This window comes from Tursiops truncatus, chromosome 16 (genome assembly GCF_011762595.2).
Source record: "Tursiops truncatus isolate mTurTru1 chromosome 16, mTurTru1.mat.Y, whole genome shotgun sequence".
In the NCBI taxonomy this organism is placed as follows: Eukaryota; Metazoa; Chordata; class Mammalia; order Artiodactyla; family Delphinidae; genus Tursiops; species Tursiops truncatus.
In genome coordinates this window covers 25,557,323-25,576,786 of record NC_047049.1, presented here as the reverse complement: position 1 = coordinate 25,576,786, position 19,464 = coordinate 25,557,323, and the positions used below count along the sequence as shown (strand labels likewise).

General features: G+C 45.1%; 1 protein-coding gene across 14 annotated transcripts in view; it reads left to right on the top strand.

Moving 5' to 3' along the window:
* Nucleotides 1-19,464, top strand: part of WBP1L (WW domain binding protein 1 like) — a 67,905-nt gene that overhangs the window by 21,154 nt on the left and 27,287 nt on the right. For 5 of the 14 annotated variants that reach the window (XM_033842166.2, XM_033842169.2, XM_033842168.2 and 2 more), the window contains one exon: nucleotides 771-832. The exons of 7 other annotated variants lie outside the window; for them this stretch is intronic. In XM_033842166.2, coding sequence (XP_033698057.1) covers nucleotides 818-832 — 15 coding nt within the window. In that variant the 5' untranslated portion in view covers nucleotides 771-817. Of the gene's footprint in view, nucleotides 1-770; nucleotides 833-6,055; nucleotides 6,144-10,696; nucleotides 10,800-19,464 lie in introns of those variants that run through there. 2 more of the 14 variants (XM_073794008.1, XM_033842165.2) reach the window with 2 other exon arrangements.

The window sequence follows — 19,464 nt, the reverse complement described above, 5'->3', positions numbered from 1 at the left end:
TTTATTATGGAGTATTTTAAACATTTACAAAAAAAAGAGAATGGTATAATGAACCAGCATGTACCCATCTCCCAACCTCAGCGATTTAGTGTCTTGGCCAGTCTTGTTTTATCTATACTGTATCCACTTTCACTTCCATTTATCCCCAGTGAAATTATTTTGAAGCAGATTTCAGACTTCATATCATCTCAACCATAAATAGTTCTGTTTGAATCTCTAAAAGATAAAAGGACTATGTTCCCGAACATAACCACCCTCCCATATCACACCCGAAAAAATTGACAATAATTCCTTAATGTTACAGGAGAGGATCTTGTGTGTGAGAATGTAATTTGGATCTAGGGGTAAAAATACTATTGGAAAATTCAGCTAATTATGATAGTTCTTCAGTTTTCGTGAGTAATTAACCCTGTGTCACACTACTTTAAAAAAGTTACTCCCCAGTGACACGCTTCAATCCTATGAGTATCAAAAGTGCTCTTCCAACCACAGCTTTTTCTTTTTTACTTGAGCAGATCTAGTGGTGAAGCTTTAATCATAGCAGCCCGCTCCCCCCCTTTTTCCCTCTCAAAACTTTTTTTTTTTTGGACACATATCCATTTCCAACCTCTTCCCAGTATATAAAGTGAAAGATTAACTTATGACTTTTGCCCTCAATTTCTAGTGTAGGGACAATTTTTGGAAAAATCCTGTTCTTATCTGAGATTGCACAAATGTTCAGAGAAACCTAGGAAAATGAGGAGACCCTGTTTGCGTATCTTCTCTTTCAGCTCTCCAGGGCCTAGGCTGGGTGTCCCCATCCCGTGTCTGGCTGACCATGCCCACCCTCAAGGTACAGTATTGGCGGGGGGGTGGGGGTGGGGGGGTGTCTCATGGCTAATGAGCAATGCTGCTGAGGGAGAGGTGGAACATGGAATTTGGAGGCAAAGAAAGACACCGTAGAGATAATGATGCTATGAACAGATGTTTGGTAAGAGAGGCCGTGCTGTTCGAAATGTAGGAGATTTAGGGTTGAACAGGCTTCTTAATTGTGGGACCCTTCAGAGGCTTAACCGTAAAACACAGGCATCGTGAATCTCCAAAAGGGTCGGTAAACTTCTTTAACCATGTGAGCCTCTTATCGCAGAAATGGCTGCCTCGGAGCGGTCTCTGGGTGATGCTGATAAAAGTACTGAAGGCTCAGAGAGGTGAAGTAATTGGCCCGGGGTCATGAGAATAGGTGGTAGCATGGTAGAGTGCCAGAGCCCTGACAGAGTCTAGCTTAAAGGAAAATCTGCCACTAGGCAGTCAATTACTGGGGTTCCATGGGAAGACCTCTGCCTCTTCAGTCAGAAACCCTAGGTCTAGTCCTAGGTCAACTCACACTCCAGACCAGTGTACTGCCCGGCAAGTGGGGATGGTAACTGCCTGGCCCTATCACCAGCTGATATAAGGAACAATGAAAAGGGATATGAAAGTAGTTTATAAACCTGAGATCTCTGCAAGGATGATGCTTTATTGTGTCTCTCATTGGTTAGTGCCACCTTTTCTATAACACTGGGAATTCCCTGGTAGTCCACTGGTTAGGACCCTGTGCTCCTACTTTCGAGGGCCTGGGTTCAATCCCTGGTCGGGGAACTAAGATCCCACAAGCTGCATGGTGTGGCCGAAAAAAAAAATGTAATTCTCAATAATACTGAGCACATCTTGCCAAGAAGGTGCATCTTGAGAAAAGTGAAGGACTTTGGAATGTTGGATATAAAATATCAGATATTGGCACCTGCTACTTCTTTTCAGGGAGGGAGAGTGACTTGTGCTGACTTCTTGCTGTGATGGGGGATGCTTTCTCAAAGGCCTTCCAGCGTTTTCCCCCTAAGTTTTCTACTTATAGAGTAGGGTCTTCCTGCCCACTTCTGCGTTGCTGTAGTGCTTTCTTCACGATTTGGACTCCGGGTCAACGTGTTTTTGCAAGTGCTGTCATCCTGTGTTGCCTCACTCTCTGCGGCCTGGGAATCCAGGGTTCAGGTGTGGCCCGTGGTTGGGTGTAATGTGACGGAAGGTCCAGCATCCCTGCATCTGGTGTGATTCCCTCTCCAGTTTCACCACCTTCAGTCATCATTTTACTTGGGGTGTGGACGTGCATGTTCCAGAAGTTTCCCCACTCCCTACAGCTTATGGGAGGGATAAGTTTTCATAAAGTTTTCCACTGGTATTTTTGACCATGAAATCTTAGACCTGGAGTAGATTTGGTTACCGAACAGCCTAAGGAAGGAGGAGGTAGTATTTGATATACATAAGATCCAGGAACTGAGGGAAGGCCTAGTGCCAGGAGCTGTGTTTCCAACTAGGCCTTTTTTTTTTTTTTTTTTTTTTTTTTGCGGTACGCGGGCCTCTCAACTGTTGTGGCCTCTCCCATTGCGGAGCACAGGCTCCGGACACGCAGGCTCAGCGGCCATGGCTCATGGGCCCAGCTGCTCCGCGGCATGTGGGATCTTCCTGGACCGGGGCACGAACCCGTGTCCCCTGCATCGGCAGGCGGACTCTCAACCTCTCTGCCACCAGGGAAGCCCCCAACTAGGGGCTTATTAAGTTTCACAATCCTTTAAGCAAAAAAGGCAACTTCCAGGTGTTGCTAATGGAGTTTCTGGTGAACGGGAGGCAAAACCAGAAGCCGCTTCATCCCATTCCCCATAAAGGAAAAACTGTCATGGGGGCGTTAGATCACGTCCCAGCTCTGCCTGGAGGAAGGCAGTTTTGCTTTTGAGATGGCTTAAGTGCTTTAAATTCCTCAGCTGAGAAATTAGATAGCCAGAGGGTTTCGCAATCCCTTCATCAAGCCTCCTGAGCTCAGAGTACCATCCAGGTGCACTCCTTATCTCTTAGCTGTTTTTCAGGTTTCTGTGACCAGAAAAAGTCACCTGCCCAAATGTTTGGGGATTTAGGTGCATTAGCTTCATTTTTACCATCTTCTCTTTAGTCATCAATTCTCTTCATCCATGTAACCAGTTTTTCTTGAGGGCCTGCTTTGTGTGAGGCATTACTTGGTATTGTGAGGGACCCAGAAATGAAAGTTACCCATCTTGCCCTTAAGTTGCTTATACTATAGAAGAGGAGATAGGCCTGAGAATAAATAACTTTGCTGAATTTATGAGCACGTGAAAAAGGGAGTGGTACTACCAAATGTAAAATAGATAGCTAGTGGGAAGCAGCCGCATAGCACAGGGAGATCAGCTCCCTGTTTTGTGACCACCTAGAGGGGTGGGATAGGGAGGGTGGGAGGGAGATGCAAGAGGGAGGAGATATGGGGATATATGTATATGTATAGCTGATTCACTTCGTTATAAAGCAGAAACTAACCATTGTAAAGCAATTATACTCCAATAAAGATGTTAAAAAAAAAAGAGTGGATTTTCCTATAAAATCACAACCAAGATGATCTCTCGCTGGAGAGTGTGCACACTTGCTCTTATGGCTTTGCATCCAGGGGGCCCGGAGCTGCTTCCAGGGACTTAGAGTTGAGGTACCTTTAATAAAATGACCATGATGTTAGCCCTTTCCTTGGGCCTACCACCATTGCACCAAAAGTGGAGTCTCTCTCTACCCTGCCCTAAATTTAAATATAAGTGAAAGATGAAATCAGATTTAGTGGGGACCTTGAAGACTAATTTTCCTAAATGGAATTCTCTTTCCAAGTTACATGTGAGAGTGTATCATGTAGTTGGTGTGACCTAGGTCCCCCCCGCTTTTTTTCTTATTCCGATCTTTGGTTTAGAGAGCAATTTGTGAGGAGACATGAAATGTTTCTGGGGACAGCCCTGAGTTGTAGCTTGCTGATTTTCATGTAATTCTTGGCTACTTGACAGTTTGGTGAACTGTTTGCAGGGCAGGAAAAATGAACCTAGCATTTTGGTATAAAAACAAACAAGGCTGCTGTTGTACTTGGTAAAGCTGAAGTTGCCGATCCAGCAACAGCACACTAACCATCAGTGACAGCCCCCTGTCAGTGGTGAGTTTCGGAGACCCCTGGACTCTCCAGAGAGGGCAGTAAATGTTTATCCACGAAGGTGATAAATATCAGAGGGGTGATTGATTGTCAGCAGGAAAGGATTTTCTTGTTAGGGGGCAGAGAAGCAAGAGGCAGAAGCCTTAGGAAGCTGTTGTAAACTGGTTTCAGCTTCCGCTACTTTGATTTTTCTCTCTTTTGATTTTAAAAAGTTTTTTTAAAGTTTATTTGTTGTGATTGTTTATGAGTTATTTCTATATATATATTTTATTTTATTTATTTTTGGCTGTGTTGGGTCTTCATTGCTGCGCACGGGCTTTCTCTAGTTGCAGTGAACGGGGGCTACTCTTTGCTGCAGTGCGAGGGCTTCTCACTGTGGTGGCTTCTCTTGTTGTGGAGCACGGGCTCTAGGCACGTGAGCTTCAGTAGTTGCGGTGCGTGGGCACCTAGTTGTGGCTCGCGGGCTCCAGAGCGCAGGCTTAGTAGTTGTGGCACACGGGCTTAGTTGCTCAGCGGCATGTGAGATCTTCCGGACCAGGGCTCGAACCCGTGTTCCCTGCATTGGCAGGCGGATTCTTAACCACTGCGCCACCAGGATTTTTCTCTCTTTTTAAAGGGCTAAGGCTGTACCATTGCCATGGATGTCTTCTCTCCACCTCCCACATCCCCCCCCCCAAAGTCCACTTCAAGATTTATCATATTTTAGTAGTAGTCATCAGAAAGAAAAGGTATGCTGGTTACAGGTACTCAGTAAATACACACATGCATGCATTGTACCTCCAGCTGATCTTTGCCCATCGTCTGCCTTTCTCAGATGCCCCGTGTGCCCTTGTTTCCATGCTTTCAGTCATGCTTGGCCCTGCTTAATGTGTTCCCCTTCTCCCCGCAAACCCTACATGATTTTTAGTTAGCCATCTCTTGGTAAAACTTTCTTTGGCCATTTTATCCCTCAATAGCTTCCTTTCTTCAAGCCCTTCGTGCATTTACTGCCTCTACTCCTCCCCTCCCATTTGTTGTAGGGTGCCTACGTTTGTCTCTGTGTCTGCTGTCTTTTCTCTCTAACTGTGTAATCGAATAAATCAGTCCTCCAGGGCCAGACCAGTTCATCCAGTGTTGCATCCTTCTCATCTCCATGGTATATCCTGGGTGGCTGGATGCGACTGTGACTGTCATGTCACAGAAGAGGGGAAGTGACGGGTATAATATCAAAATACTGTCTCCATGCGTGTTCAAGCCATTCTGGAGCCCCACACACCTGGTTGTAATGCTGGCTCCACTGCTTACTAGCTGTGTGTCCTTGAATGATTACCTAACGTCACTGAAGCTCATGTTTTTCATCTGTAAAATATGAGATATCAGCGTAGGTTAAGATCCTCCCTCTCTGAAATGTATCATTTGATGTTTAGCAAGTGATTGTAATTGAGGGCTGTTTGCCCAGACAACTTCTGGGAAGACTCAGTACAATAGCAGGAGAGCATCCACAGGTTTTCATGGATGCCTTGTAGAAGAAACAAGCCCTGTGACTTGTAGAACTCCTTGTTCTGCTCGGAGCCCAGGAGAGGTGTGTTTTCTTACCTCGGCAGGCTTGCTACATGTCTGCCTTTGTCCAGCCCCAGGACACAGATAATCTAGTGTTCTTGGTTTCTGGCAGCTGAGCAGTCCTTAACATTTCTACTTGGCAAGGTTCTGCAAATCTTTGTTCTGGGCTTGGAATTCTTCCTATGGCATTCCCCAAAATAATTACTTCAGGATCCTTTTATTGATGCCAAGCCTGGCATTCATGACGTGACGATATCTTGGTTTGACTTTGATTGTGGCGCTCCCATTGGTTTGGGGTTTGGGTTAGTATTCATTTCTGTGTTTTTTGAGTCAGAACTCTAGGGCAATTAAATGTGCTTGTGCACAACCCGAGAAAGATAAGAAAGGTCTTTTATTTTTATCTTAGATGTTCTGTGTCGACCTAGCAGCCTCTACTCAAAACTCCTGGAAATAAAAAGGCTTTAGGTCTGGAGATTATCTCCTGTCCTAGAAGCCTGGCAGTTGTCCTGTTCTGACAAAACCCTCTTTCTTCAGATTCCTTGATTGCGAAATGAGAAACTCGGGGGCCCTCAACCCTAGTCTCCTTTAGCCTCCACTGGCCAGATGACAAGCACTTCACCAGGTTAGTTGAGATCCAAGGCATGGAAGACCTTCCATGCCAGCTTGCTCCTTGTGTGGGGACCCATTGTGTGTTGGGAACATATGAGAACTTCAGGACTTCCCCAGTCATTTACTTCACAGAGCTCAGCCCCAAAGTGGGTCAGAATGGGAGTCCTGGGGCCCCAGCGCCCTGACTCCACCCTTGGGAACGCCACTGTCAGATCCGGTATAAGTGACAGTCTTATAGACAGGATTCCGGAGCACAGACCAGGGACATACATGTCTGCTCAGCGTTCGACTGACCCTCAATTCTGGTTTTTGCCTTATTGGTAACTTCTGGTTTAATATCATGACTCCTGTATTATTGTAAAGGAAAGAGTCTTTAGAACCAGAGACTTCATTCAAATCCTTGCTCTTCCTCTGCCTACTTCCTCTGCTCTTCCTTGGGCAAGGTCTCCATATGCTTCAGTTTCTGCAACTGAACAGTAAAGATAATAATACCTACATCATGGGATTGTTGTCACATTAAGTGAGATGTTGGTTAAATGAAGTCCTAGCACAGAGGCTGGTTTATTGTCAGTAATAAACAAATAACTGTCTCTCCCTGCCTCCTTCCCAGAATTTAAAGATTATAAATGCATAGGCTGCTTAGAAAACGTTGCCAAAAGATTCTTGAAGTACAGTGAAGGAATGAATTCTACTAGCCATGAACATATATGCTTTGCAGTATGTCTTCTTTTTTTTTTTTTTTGGTATTAATTTATTTATTTTTGGCTGCGTTGGGTCTTTGTTGCTGTGCGTGGGCTTTCTCTAGTCGCGGTGAGTGGGGGCTACTCTTCGTTGCGGTGTGCGGGCTTCTCATTGTGGTGGCTTCTCTTGTTGCGGAGCACAGGCTCTAGGTGCGCGGGCTTCAGTAGTTGTGGCACGTGGGCTCAGTAGTTGTGGCTTGCGGGCTCTAGAGCTCAGGCTCAGTAGTTGTGGCTCGCGGGCTTAGTTGCTCTGCAGCATGTGGGATCTTCCCGGACCAGGGCTCGAACCTGTGTGCCCTGCATTGGCAGGAGGATTCTTAACCACTGCGCCACCAGGGAAGCCCCGAACACTGTCTTCTTAAATAATAAGTTAATCCAAAGGATTTCCAGCATTACTATCTTTGTGAGTTCTCTGAACTGGGAAAGAGAGCTCTGGGTCAGTGGAAGGATGTCTCAGACATTGCTTGGGGCCATAAACAGTTGTTAAACTGAAACATTTTTTTTTTGAATTTTATTTTATATTTTTATACAGCAGGTTCTTATTATCTATTTTGTACATATTAGTGTATACATGTCAATCCCAATCTCCCAGTTCCCCCCCAGTTCCCCCGCCCCAGTTCATCCCCCTTGGTGTCCATACGTTTGTTCTCTACATTTGTGTCTGTATTTCTGCCTTGCAAACAGGTTTATCTGTTCCATTTTTCTAGATTCCACATATATGCGTTAATATACGATATTTGTTTTTCTCTTTCTGACTTACTTCACTCTGTATGACAGTCTCTAGGCCCATCCACATGTCTACAAATGACCCAATTTTGTTCCTTTTTATGGCTGAGTAATATTCCATTGTATATATGTACCACATCTTCTTTATCCATTCATCTGTCGATGGACATTTAGGCTGCTTCCATGACCCGGCTATTGTAAATAGTGCTGCAATGAACATTGGTGTGCATGTGTCTTTTTTGAATTATGGTTTTCTCTGGGTATATGCCCAGTAGTGGGATTAAATTGCAACATTTTGACAACATGATCCTGCTCCATCCCAGTTTAGTGTGACTCTTCCTTTTTTTTTTTTTTTTTAAATTGGTGAATTCAGCGTTGAATTAAATTCTGCATTGTCAGGCAGATGACCAAAACGTTTGAAGAAGGATTTGACTTAGCTTTGGTCCACCATGTATGAACCTGGATCACTTACATAAAAGAACCCTTTTTTCTCAGACTAGCAGAAATTGCTGATTATCCTCTTGCCTCTTAAATCCCCAAATTGACTGCTGTGTCCCTGGGTTATAATATTTGTAGAGCATGGAGAAAAGTGAACTCGCTTTCCTGGGAATGCCTGCATTTGCCAATTCAGCTTCTTTTTCTCCTCATCCCCCAAATCTTAGCGCTCAGTGAGGGTTGGTCAGGGACTAGGAGCAAGGAAAAGTAGATCAGTGAGAAAGAAGCCATTCTCAGTGATCACTTTGTTAGAGTATATGGTGGTGTGCTCGGTGTAATGTTTTGGGTTTAATGCTGTCTTGCACAAGGAACTTACAATCTTATAAGAAGATAAAAGTAGGCAGATGCTGATTAGAAACGCTGTCTTGAGTAGCATCCATAAAAGGATGATTCATTAGGTTGGGAGGAAATTGGGCCGCCTATGTTGCAATTTTGATAATTTAGCTTGAACTTTCACAAGATTATTTTTGGATTTCTAATAATTTTGTTGCAGTTCCACTTATTCAGAGATGACTGCTGATAAATATTATTTGGAAATGTGGAATGTTTCCTTTGCCCATTAGAGCAAGGGTTCTTGACTGTTTTGCTCATGGCGGTACCTCCAGCACCTAGACCAGTGCCCTGGCACGCTGTGGGCATTCAATAGGTGTGGAATGAATGAATGAATAAGTACACTTATGCCATGTACTCTTTCTGTAGAGCTGCAGGTGTCACCTAACTCTCTCTTGTTAGGTAGGTTCAGACCAGAGTTGCCCAGGAGGGGCTGAGGATGCCCCTTCCTCCAGTTTGATTGTCAAAGTTAATAATGCTGCCTGTGTTTTGGGATGGTCGGCGGTTGCCAGGGAACTGAGGAAATGAAAGGAGGGCGTTGGAAGCAGCCTCTTCTTTCTTGTGCCTCGATGTCCAGGCCTGCCTGTCTGGCAGTTCGGCCTGTATGTGAGGGTAGCAGCAAGGCATGGGATAGACTGGATGACCGTGTCTTGAGAATACATATTTGCTGAAGAATGGCTCCCTAGTCCCCAAACACCTGCAGCAGCAGAAGCCACTTCACCCCTCTTCCCTTCTGCAAAGCAGTGAGGCTGTGAGTCATTTTTCTGTGAGCCTCCAGGATATGGCCCAGCTGGCTTGGCTCATTCGTTTCCTTGTCAGGAAAGTCGATGTGACCTTGACCGTCAGTAGACCTGCAGCAAGCACATTTTGTGTCTGGCTGGATTCACTAAGTACTTTTGGCAACTCACCTTGCTGTAAGTGTTACGTACTGCTAATTTATTGTCCTAGGTGGAGGTGAAAGATACTAATTTGCAAGAATCATTTCTGACTTACCTGGGTCTGCTCAGCACAGTGCCAGTCCCATGGGGGCCTTTGATAAGTATCACTGAAAGAAAATTGTTGCAGAAAGTAAAAAGAAAGGAGATATACTTGCTTTGAGTGACAGAAATATAATTATTAGAAAGTAACTTTGGGTTCATAAAGTTCCTCTGAAGATTGTTCTCCTTGAGAGTCATTTCTGCAAGTCCAAATCCAAACACGGACCTTAGCTAGTGTTGTCCTTGGTGGAGGATTCAGGACTGGAGGGAGCGACTGTGACCTGCTGTTGAGGGAACAGTGGCCAGACGAGAGTTGGCTTATACCACTGACTGGGAGAAGTCAGATGAGGACGCCAACCTTATAGAGAGCCGTTTTCTCCATAAACTGAGCTTAGAGAAGAAAGCCTGACAAACCTAAGGTGGTGAACTTTTCAGAAGCAAGAGTTGGTTTAAATATAGATGATCTGCTTCACTGGCAACTTGGAGGCAGCCGTGGGACTTGTTGTACCTTTTGTAAGACAAGTGAGGAAAGATGTTGGCACCTGTACACACAGTTTGTTTATGAAATATAAACTCTCCTGTCGAAGCGAGGGCTTGAGAGGTCAGCGCCCAAGGTAGCAGGTCCTGCCTTCGCTGGGGGAGGGGTGCCTCTCCAACCTGTCTCTGAATTGCATCCATCCCTAGAGAAAGTTGAAACAACCAGGCCAGAGTGCACGTTTATTGAGCACCAGCTCTGGCAGGGGTGGGGGGAGGAAAAGTTTCTGTGAAACTGACAGCCCCTGGCCTCCTTTTCTTTCCCAAGGAGGAGAAACAAGACCTTGGGAGCTATTAGAATCCAGTCGTTATTCAGAGAAGTGTAGCTCTGTTCAGCCTTAGAGCCTTGATTTATGTACAGCCCAGCCTGCTCAGAGCCGATGGGAGCGGGCAGCGGGCAGCAGCCCCCATCCTCCTCCTGCTGTGGGCTCCAGCCCTAGGTGGGTCCAGGGCAGGCCTTCGTAGGTTTGCAGCACATCCTTCTCAGTATTCCACAGCAGCAGCTGTCTGGAGTTTTTTCTGCCGTGCCTGAACTGATGTCATTTCCCCCTTGGCAGACAGCTTCAGCTTTGCTGCGTCTGAGATATGTCACGAGAAAGTGGGGGTGGGTCGGAGCCAGGCGGGGGGGTGGGAGGCTGGTGGGGGGAAGCAGTGAGGAGAGCAGGAGGCAGAGTGCCTGCTTGGTCCCAGGAGTCTGTTTACTTTCTCTTCTTTGCTAAGGAAGGCCGGTTAACCGGGACTGCTGAGTACCAGGCCCACCAGGGAAAATGCTCATTCCAAGACCTTAACTTTTAAAAAGCCCTTTTTTCCCAACGTTAGTGTGGACGATGCTCTTGCAGGATGCCTTTCCTTTTGGGTCTTAGACAGGTAATGGAACGGGTGGTCCGTGGATCGGGTTCGGGAAGGGAAGAAGGGTGGGAGTTTATCATCCTGCTGCTTTGGGCGGAGGGAACCTTTTAGAAAATGTCTTGCAGTTAAAACAGGCCAGCTCCCACAGAATTTTCCAGTCTTCCTTTCCTGCCTGCTAGTTGCTCCTTATTCCCAGAGCCACCGTGTCTTAACCCCTTACCTCACCAAGGTCTCTCTGGGGCCCTCCGTTCTGATTTTCCATTAGCACCATAAAACCGTTACCAAAGCCTTAGGGAGGAAACAGTTGAGTGAGGCTGGGGAGGGGGAGAGGCAGAGCGGGATTCTTGATCAAAACCCCTTTTATTCCTTCTCCATTTTGATTTGGCTAGTTAGCAGAGATTTCTTCACAGTTCCCTGGTTCTGAAGAGATTCTGAGTTGGGGTCGGGGCCTTCTTTTACAGGGTAGGGCGCCCGGAGGCTTTCTCCTCCTCAGCGTGTGGTCAGGGCTGTGTGACTGAGGGACAGCCTGAATGCCTCAGAGGGGTGGGGGTGGCACTGACCACATTTTGGCCTTCCTGACCGATTTTTCAAAGCCAGCAGACCCCTGTGGCAGAAACTCGATTGCTTTGCACGCGGCTGTTTGAAGTAGGGGCACTGAATTATAGCCAATAACCTGGTGTGGAATGAGAAAACAGTAGCGAGCGACCAACTGCGGTCTTCTGAGAACACAGCTGTTGCCAACTATTTGTTCCAGGGCTTCTGAGAGCTGGCCACCCCTGCCCCCTCTTTGGTCTGAGAGGCACGTCTGTATCGGAATGTGTAACTGTAACCAGTGGCGGCTGTAAGAGGGGGTGGGGACAGACACACACCCTCTACTGCCTGTTCCTGGGGGAGGAAAAGCCACAGATGTGATCAAACCAGAAGCCTTAGCAAAGAAAGTCACTGCTGGGGACTGCTGGTTTAACCTCACTCTTAGAAAAGTGCTAGTCTCCCTTGGATTGCCTGAAATTCTTTTAAAAGTAAGCTTTTCTGAAAAGCTCCGCACGTTCCATTACTGCCCTTGTTAATCTTCAGAGTTCCTTTGATGCAGCTGATAGGCAGAGCGTTGGGGGCCCTTTTTGAGCACCTCCTCTGCCCCTCAAGAAAGGCTGTCCTTTTAACCCATGGGCAGAGTAAGCCCTGGCAAGGATTTTGAGCAGCGTTGGAAATAGGATGGATGAAGCATCCCATGTTATGTCAGCAGGCAGGGGATAGCGGCTGGAAACTGCCTGATACAGTGGAAAGAGCAGGGCTGGGGAACCAGAAAGACCCAAGTCTATATCCTGGCTCCCCACCTGGGTCTCAGAGGCTGCTTAACTGCTCTGAACCTCATCTTTGAAATGGAAACAATAAAACCTACTGGAAGAGTCATTGGGAAGATTTCACAAAAGAATATTTAAAGCACTAGCACCTTGGCTGACTGAGAATAGGCATTTAGCAAAAAACGTAAGGAAACAAGAAGCTAGAGGACTGGTTCCTTTACAGAGATGAAGGATATAGTAGGCAGGAGCTCTTGCCCTGGGATTTGGTCATTGTGCATTGGCTGAGACTTGGGAGGCCGCTACTTACTGTACCAGTGTAATTTACTATCAGTCTTGCTCGTGTCCAGTAACCTCTGCTCAGTTAAGTGAAAGGATGCAGAGGTAGGTGGAGTGAAGAACTGGGTTGGTTGTGGGGAGCATCTCAGAGGATCCACAGCAGGTGAATCTTTGTTCTTGTTTCTGAACGGGTTCCTGATAGAGGGCCGAACTAGAGGATCTCTTGAGGCCCTTTCTGCCTTAGGCTTCTGTGATTCAAACTTTGCCTGTAAAAACCCTGAGTATTTTTGGTAACATAATTTTGTATATTTCTAGCATTTCTGTGTCTGACAGTGTAACTGTTTTTTATTGGAGCTATGTAAAAGCCAGCCTTCTAAAGATTACTTGGTGCTAATTCTGTTTTTAAGAAAATGGCACAAAACATATATGCTGTTAGTCTTTATCATACACAATATATATATGTGCTTTCATATATTATTTCCCTCTTAATCCACATAACACCCCTGTCTTACGTGGTAGTGTGATTCTGTTTCTACAGAAGTGCATCCTGAGGCGTACAGTAGGTAAGCTACTTGTCCAGAGTTGCTCAGCTAGCTAGGGAAATGGTCATCGAAGTTCTGTTTGTTTGTTTTAAACCCAGGTTTTTTAATTCCAAAGCCTGGTGTTTTTCTCACTACCTATCAGTGTCTGTGAAAGTGGAGTTGGATTAATGCCTTGTTCCAGTTGGGGCATGTTTTCGGAAGGTTGTTTCTAGGTGGCCCAGGTACCAGATGAGACATCTGTCTCTGAGTGCCCTTTTACATTTTACCCTGTGGAAGATTCTCATGCATGCAGCATCTACTGAATAATGCCTCTGCACTTAATGAATGTGAACCCGGCACAAAGGATAAATAAAGCACAATCCTTACTTCCAAGGAGCTCATACTCTAATGCAGTAGTTCTCAAAATGCATAAAAATCACCTGGGAGTGGGGCTTATTAAAATGTAGATTCAGTAGGTGTGGGCCCAGGGCCCAGGAATCTGCATTTCTGTTGTGTTCCCCAGGTGGCCTGGACCCAGGCGGTGTCTGGCCCCACTCTGAGCAAACCCCACCCCCACCTGCACTTTAGTAGCTGGGAAATAATTACATGACAATGTGCTAAAGCCCGAAACAGAGGATCCCCAGGGACTAGGACAGCAGAGGGTGGGAAAGCATCTAAATCAGGCTTGGGGAGGGGGGTGGGCACGGAAGGCTTTCCTGAGAAGGTGATATCTGATCTGAGTCTCAAAGGATGAGTAGGAGTTCACCAGACATATGAGCTGGGGAAAGAGCATTCCAGACAGATCAGGTTGGGAGTGTTGTTTTTGTTTTCTCCTGCAGATGAGAAGGGAAACTCATCTGTGAGTCTTGGTATTAAGTATGCCTGAGACAAAACAAAGACCTCGGTTCATCGAGTATTGGTGTCCTTTATGACACTGAGAAAGAGGGAGGCATGAGGGACCTTCAATCTAATAATGAGTGTGGCATGAATTCAGTGTCTGTGAAGGGCAGATAGGCCTCAAGGCTGTATTAGTTCTTCCAGTCAAGGGACAGTTAAGACAGCCCCCTGGAAGCTACAGTGTTGTCTAGAGAATAGTCTTGTGCTTAATGGGGCTGAAGTTTGGAAGAGAGTCAGCTACTGAACTTCTGGGCTACGGCACCACGTGCCAGATTTTAGATACAACACGCAGTTGAGCGTGCCATCCCTTCATTATCTGGCAAGATTAGAAATGAGTTTTCTGGTTAAGAGGGAATCCATCCTGTATACCTAACAGATGGATCACTGATTTTCAGAGAACAAGATTGCAACAGAATGTTCTTGGTCTGCTGATTTGAATGAATTCTATTTCATGTTTAATTCAGAAGGTATTGATTTTACAATGCTGAAGGATTCTTATGACTAACATCTATATCTGAAAAGTATTGAGCACCTGTTCTACTCAAAGCACGTTGTGGATACAAAGAGGTATCTATAGAAGCTATCCATGCCCTCACAGTCAGGCAGGTGGTGTAGAACAAGCACGCAGGTGATGGAACGTTAGGCAGGTGGCGGTGGGCGAGTGACATTAGGAATGGAGTGGTACAGTTCAGAGGTGTGGAAAGGAGGCTTTTGCAGGTGGTCCCTTCCACAGTCCAGTGGTCTCAGTTGTTGCACTGTAGGTATGTGGAAGGACCAGTTGATGGCAAGTTCTAGTTGCTGGGATGCAGGCTAGATCCGTCAAGACAGGAATTTATGTCCTGTACCTCGAATGTTGCCTTTCTCTGTGGGAAAATTATCCCCCAAATTGCCCTCACTGATGAAGTGAGATGATCCCTGATACTGAAATGAGTAGCCTCCAGTGAAAGTGGGGTGGGTCTGGGGCCCGTCAGGCAGTGTGCCCTTGCCCAGCTTGGAATGTACGGGTAGAGGCACAGGGGCTGTTTGTATTCTTGAAAAGGCCCCTGCTTGGCCTGGTGCTGAATGTGACAGGGCAGCCAGAGTGTTGAACCCCAGTTACTCCCTGGACACAGGGAAGGCAGCCTGGAGCTGCAAGCGCGGGAGCCGTGCCCAGGGAGAGGGCAGATGGAATTTTCCAACTTCCAATTTAACCCCTACACTGCTGAATATCAGCCAACGTTGACATGATACTTTGATTAATGTCACGACAGCCACCCATCAGGTAGGAGGTCTTATCTCCTTTCACCTGTGAGGCAGCGGAAAGTCAAGAAATTATCTATTCGAGATCACAGAGCTAACGTGTGGCAGCGGTAGCTCTGGAGGCCACGTCTCCTCAGTGCTGTCCTGCTGTTGCACATCGCTGGTAGGGTTCCCGCACCAAACCTGCTGCCAGACCTTCTCCCTGTGGCCCTGTTCTCTGCATGGGACTGAGTGTCCCAGTCACCATTACCCTCCTATGTGTGCTGATTTTAATTAGCCTCTCTACCAGGTTCAGGACAAAGTAAGCAAGACCCTGCTGGAAGGGAACTGGCTGTATATAAATGCAGCAAACACCAAGTAACACTTGTTTGTACTACCAGAGGTGTACTGATTTGGAACTGATTTGTAAAAATCAGTGAAAACTACAAGCGACAGCTCTGTAGAACACCTCAGTTCCCTATAGTCACCTAACAGAAAGGATGGTTCCCGTCCAAGCCCTTTCAGGTGACTTTTTAAACACCGCCCCCCCGCAACCATCTCTGTTGCAAGAAGCTGCTTTTTTAAGAGGAATGTGCTTGTTTTTCATCACATTCTTGTTATCAAAGCAAAGAGAAGCCAGTGGACTGGACAGTAACTTGGTGGAAAAGAAGACTGTATCTGCTGATTTTGAAACTTTTATCCAGGATGGAGCCAAAGAAAACATTCACTTCCTCCAGTAATATCCCATGAGTTTGATCCACCCCCTCCCACCCCTTTTCCTTGAAGAGGTAAATTTTAGTCCAGGAAAACAATAATTTGGGACTACTTGGAGGAAAAAAACCCCAAAAACTGTGCTATAAAATTCCTTCCCCTGCCCTGGCTCCCCAGCAGCTGGAGACCAGTTCCTCCCTGGCACTTCTTGACTCTATTTGTTGCTAATTTGTAGCAACAGTGAGTTGAAACAGCCCTGCATTTGACCTGGTTTAGCCATTTTGTGCCCCCTCTGTAGCCATTGCTGCTGTGGGCAGGGCTCAACTGGACTTGAACGTGGACCTCACAAGAGGCATCTGTTGATAAAAATGGTGATTCAGTCCTAGGTGACTTGCTTGACCTGTCTTGTTCTTTTAACTGAACGAGAGAGGAGGGGCAGTGGCAGAAAGCTGTATACATCTCGGTAGAGAGGGAGACAGGCTTTGAGAACGGCTGGCCGGAGTGTGACACAGTGACTTATTTTCCTGCAAGTGGCGTATATTTTGCTGGGACTGTGTCTCACAGAAGACATTGGTTCCCTTGGGCATTGCATGAAGGGGGACAGAATATTCTTTATTGTTTGGTTCTCTTGCTTAACATACATGCTCTCAGGAGCTTCCACTGAACTGTGACACATGGTCTCATTCTTTTTTTTTAATATCTTTATTGGAGTATAATTGCTTTACAATGGTGTGTTAGTTTCTGCTTTATAACAGTGAATCAGATATACATATACATATGTCCCCATATCTCTTCCCTCTTGCATCTCCCTCCCTCCCACCCTCCCTATCCCACCCCTCTAGGTGGTCACAAAGCTCCGAGCTGATCTCCCCGTGCTATGCGGCTGCTTCCCACTAGCTATCTGTTTTACGTTTGGTAGTGTATATATGTCCATGCCACTCTCTCACTTTGTCCCAGCTTACCCTTCCCCCTCCCCGTATCTCAAGTCCATTCTCTAGTAAGTCTGCGTCTTTATTCCCGTCTTGCCCCTAAGTTCTTCATGACCATTTTTTTTCTGTTGTTTTTTAGATTCCATATATATGTGTTAGCATATGGTATTTGTTTTTCTCTTTCTGACTTACTTCACTCTGTATGACAGACTCTAGGTCCATCCACCTCACTACAAATAACTCAATTTCGTTTCTTTTTATGGCTGAGTAATATTCCATTGTATATATGTGCCACATCTTCTTTATCCATTCATCTGTTGATGGACACTTAGGTTGCTTCCATGTCCTGGCTATTGTAAATAGAGCTGCCATGAACATTGTGGTACATGACTCTTTTTGAATTATGGGTTTCTCAGGGTATATGCCCAGTAGTGGGATTGCTGGGTCGTATAGTAGTTCTGTTTTTAGTTTTTTAAGGAACCTCCATACTGTTCTCCATAGTGGCTGTATCAGTTTACATTCCCACCAACAGTGCAAGAGGGTTCCGTTTTCTCCACACCCTCTCCAGCATTTCTTGTTTGTAGATTTTTTGATGATGGCTATTCTGACCAGTGTGAGATGATATCTCATTGTAGTTTTGATTTGCATTTCTCTAATGATTAATGATGTTGAGCATTCTTTCATGTGTTTGTTGGCAATCTGTGTATCTTCTTTGGAGAAATGTCTATTTAGGTCTTCTGCCCATTTTTGGATTGGGTTGTTTGTTTTTTTGTTATTGAGCTGCATGAGCTGCTTGCAAATTTTGGAGATTAATCCTTTGTCACTTGCTTCATTTACAAATATTTTCTCCCATTCTTAGGGTTGCTTTTTCGTCTTGTTTATGGTTTCCTTTGCTGTGCAAAAGCTTTTAAATTTCATTAGGTCCCATTTGTTTATTTTTGTTTTTATTTCCATTTCTCTAAGAGGTGGGTCAAAAAGCATCTTGCTGTGATTTATGTCATAGAGTGTTCTGCCTATATTTTCCTCTAAAAGTTTGATAGTGTCTGGCCTTACATTTAGGTCTTTAATCCATTTTGAGTTTATTTTTGTATGGTGTTAGGGAGTGTTCTAATTTCATTCTTTTACATGTAGCTGTCCAGTTTTCCCAACACCACTTATTGAAGAGGCAGTCTTTTCTCCATTGTATATTCTTGCCTCCTTGATCAAAGATAAGGTGACCATATGCATGTTTATCTCTGGGCTTTCTATCCTGTTCCATTGATCTATATTTCCGTTATTGTGCCAGTACCATACTGTCTTGATTACTGTAGCTTTGTAGTATAGTCTGAAGTCCAGGAGCCTGATTCCTCCAGCTCCGTTTTTCTTTCTCAAGATTGCTTTGGCTGTTCGGGGTCTTTTGTGTTTCCATACAAATTGTGAAATTTTTTGTTCTAGTTCTGTGAAATATGCCAGTGGTAGTTTGATAGGGATTGCATTGAATCTGTAGGTTGCTTTGGGTAGTATAGTCATTTTCACAATGTTGATTCTTCCAATCCAAGAACATGGTATATCTCTCTATCTGTTTGTATCATCTTTAATTTCTTTCATCAGTGTCTTATAATTTTCTGCATACAGGTCGTTTGTCTCCTTACGTAGGTTTATTCCTAGGTATTTTATTCTTTTTGTTGCAATGGTAAATCGGAGTGTTTTCTTAATTTCATTTTCAGATTTTTCATCATTAGTGTATAGGAATGCAAGAGGTTTCTGCACATTAATTTTGTATCCTGCTACTTTACCAAATTCATTGATTAGCTCTAGTAGTTTTCTGGTAACATCTTTAGGATTCTCTATGTATAGTATCATGTCATCTGCAAACAGTGACAGCTTTACTTCTTCTTTTCCGATTTGGATTCCTTTTATTTCTTTTTCTTCTCTGATTGCTGTGGCTAAAACTTCCAAAACTATGTTGAGTAATTGTGGTGAGAGTGGGCAGCCTTGTCTTGTTCCTGATCTTAGTGGAAATCGTTTCAGTTTTTCACCATTGAGGATGATGTTGGCTGTGGGTTTGTCATGTATGGCCTTTATTATGTTGAGGTAAGTTCCCTCTATGCCTACTTTTTGGAGGGTTTTTATCATAAATGGGTGTTGAATTTTGTCAAAAGCTTTCCCTGCATCTATTGAGATGATCATATGGTTTTTCTCCTTCAGTTTGTTAATATGGTGTTATCACATTGATTGATTTGCATATATTGAAGAATCCTTGCATTCCTGGGATAAACCCCACTTGATCATGGTGTATGATCCTTTTAATGTGCTGTTGGATTCTGTTTGCTAGTATTTTGTTGAGGATTTTTGCATCTATGTTCATTAGTGATATTGGCCTGTAGTTTTCTTTCTTTGTGATATCCTTGTCTCGTTTTGGTATCAGGGTGATGGTGGCCTTGTAGAATGAGTTTGGGAGTGTTCCTCCCTCTGCTATATTTTGGAGGAGTTTGAGAAGGATAGGTGTTAGCTCTTCTCTACATGTTTGATAGAATTCACCTGTGAAGCCATCTGGTCCTGGGCTTTTGTTTGTTGGAAGACTTTTTTTTCTTTAATTAATTAATTTATTTATTTATGGCTGTGCTGGGTCTTCGTTTCTGTGCGAGGGCTTTCTCTAGTTGCATCAAGTGGGGGCCACTCTTCATCGCAGTGCGCGGGCCTCTCACTATCGTGGCCTCTCTTGTTGCGGAGCACAGGCTCCAGACGCGCAGGCTCAGTAATTGTGGCTCACGGGCCTAGTTGCTCTGCGGCATGTGGGATCTTCCCAGACCAGGGCTCGAACCCGTGTCCCCTGCATTGGCAGGCAGAC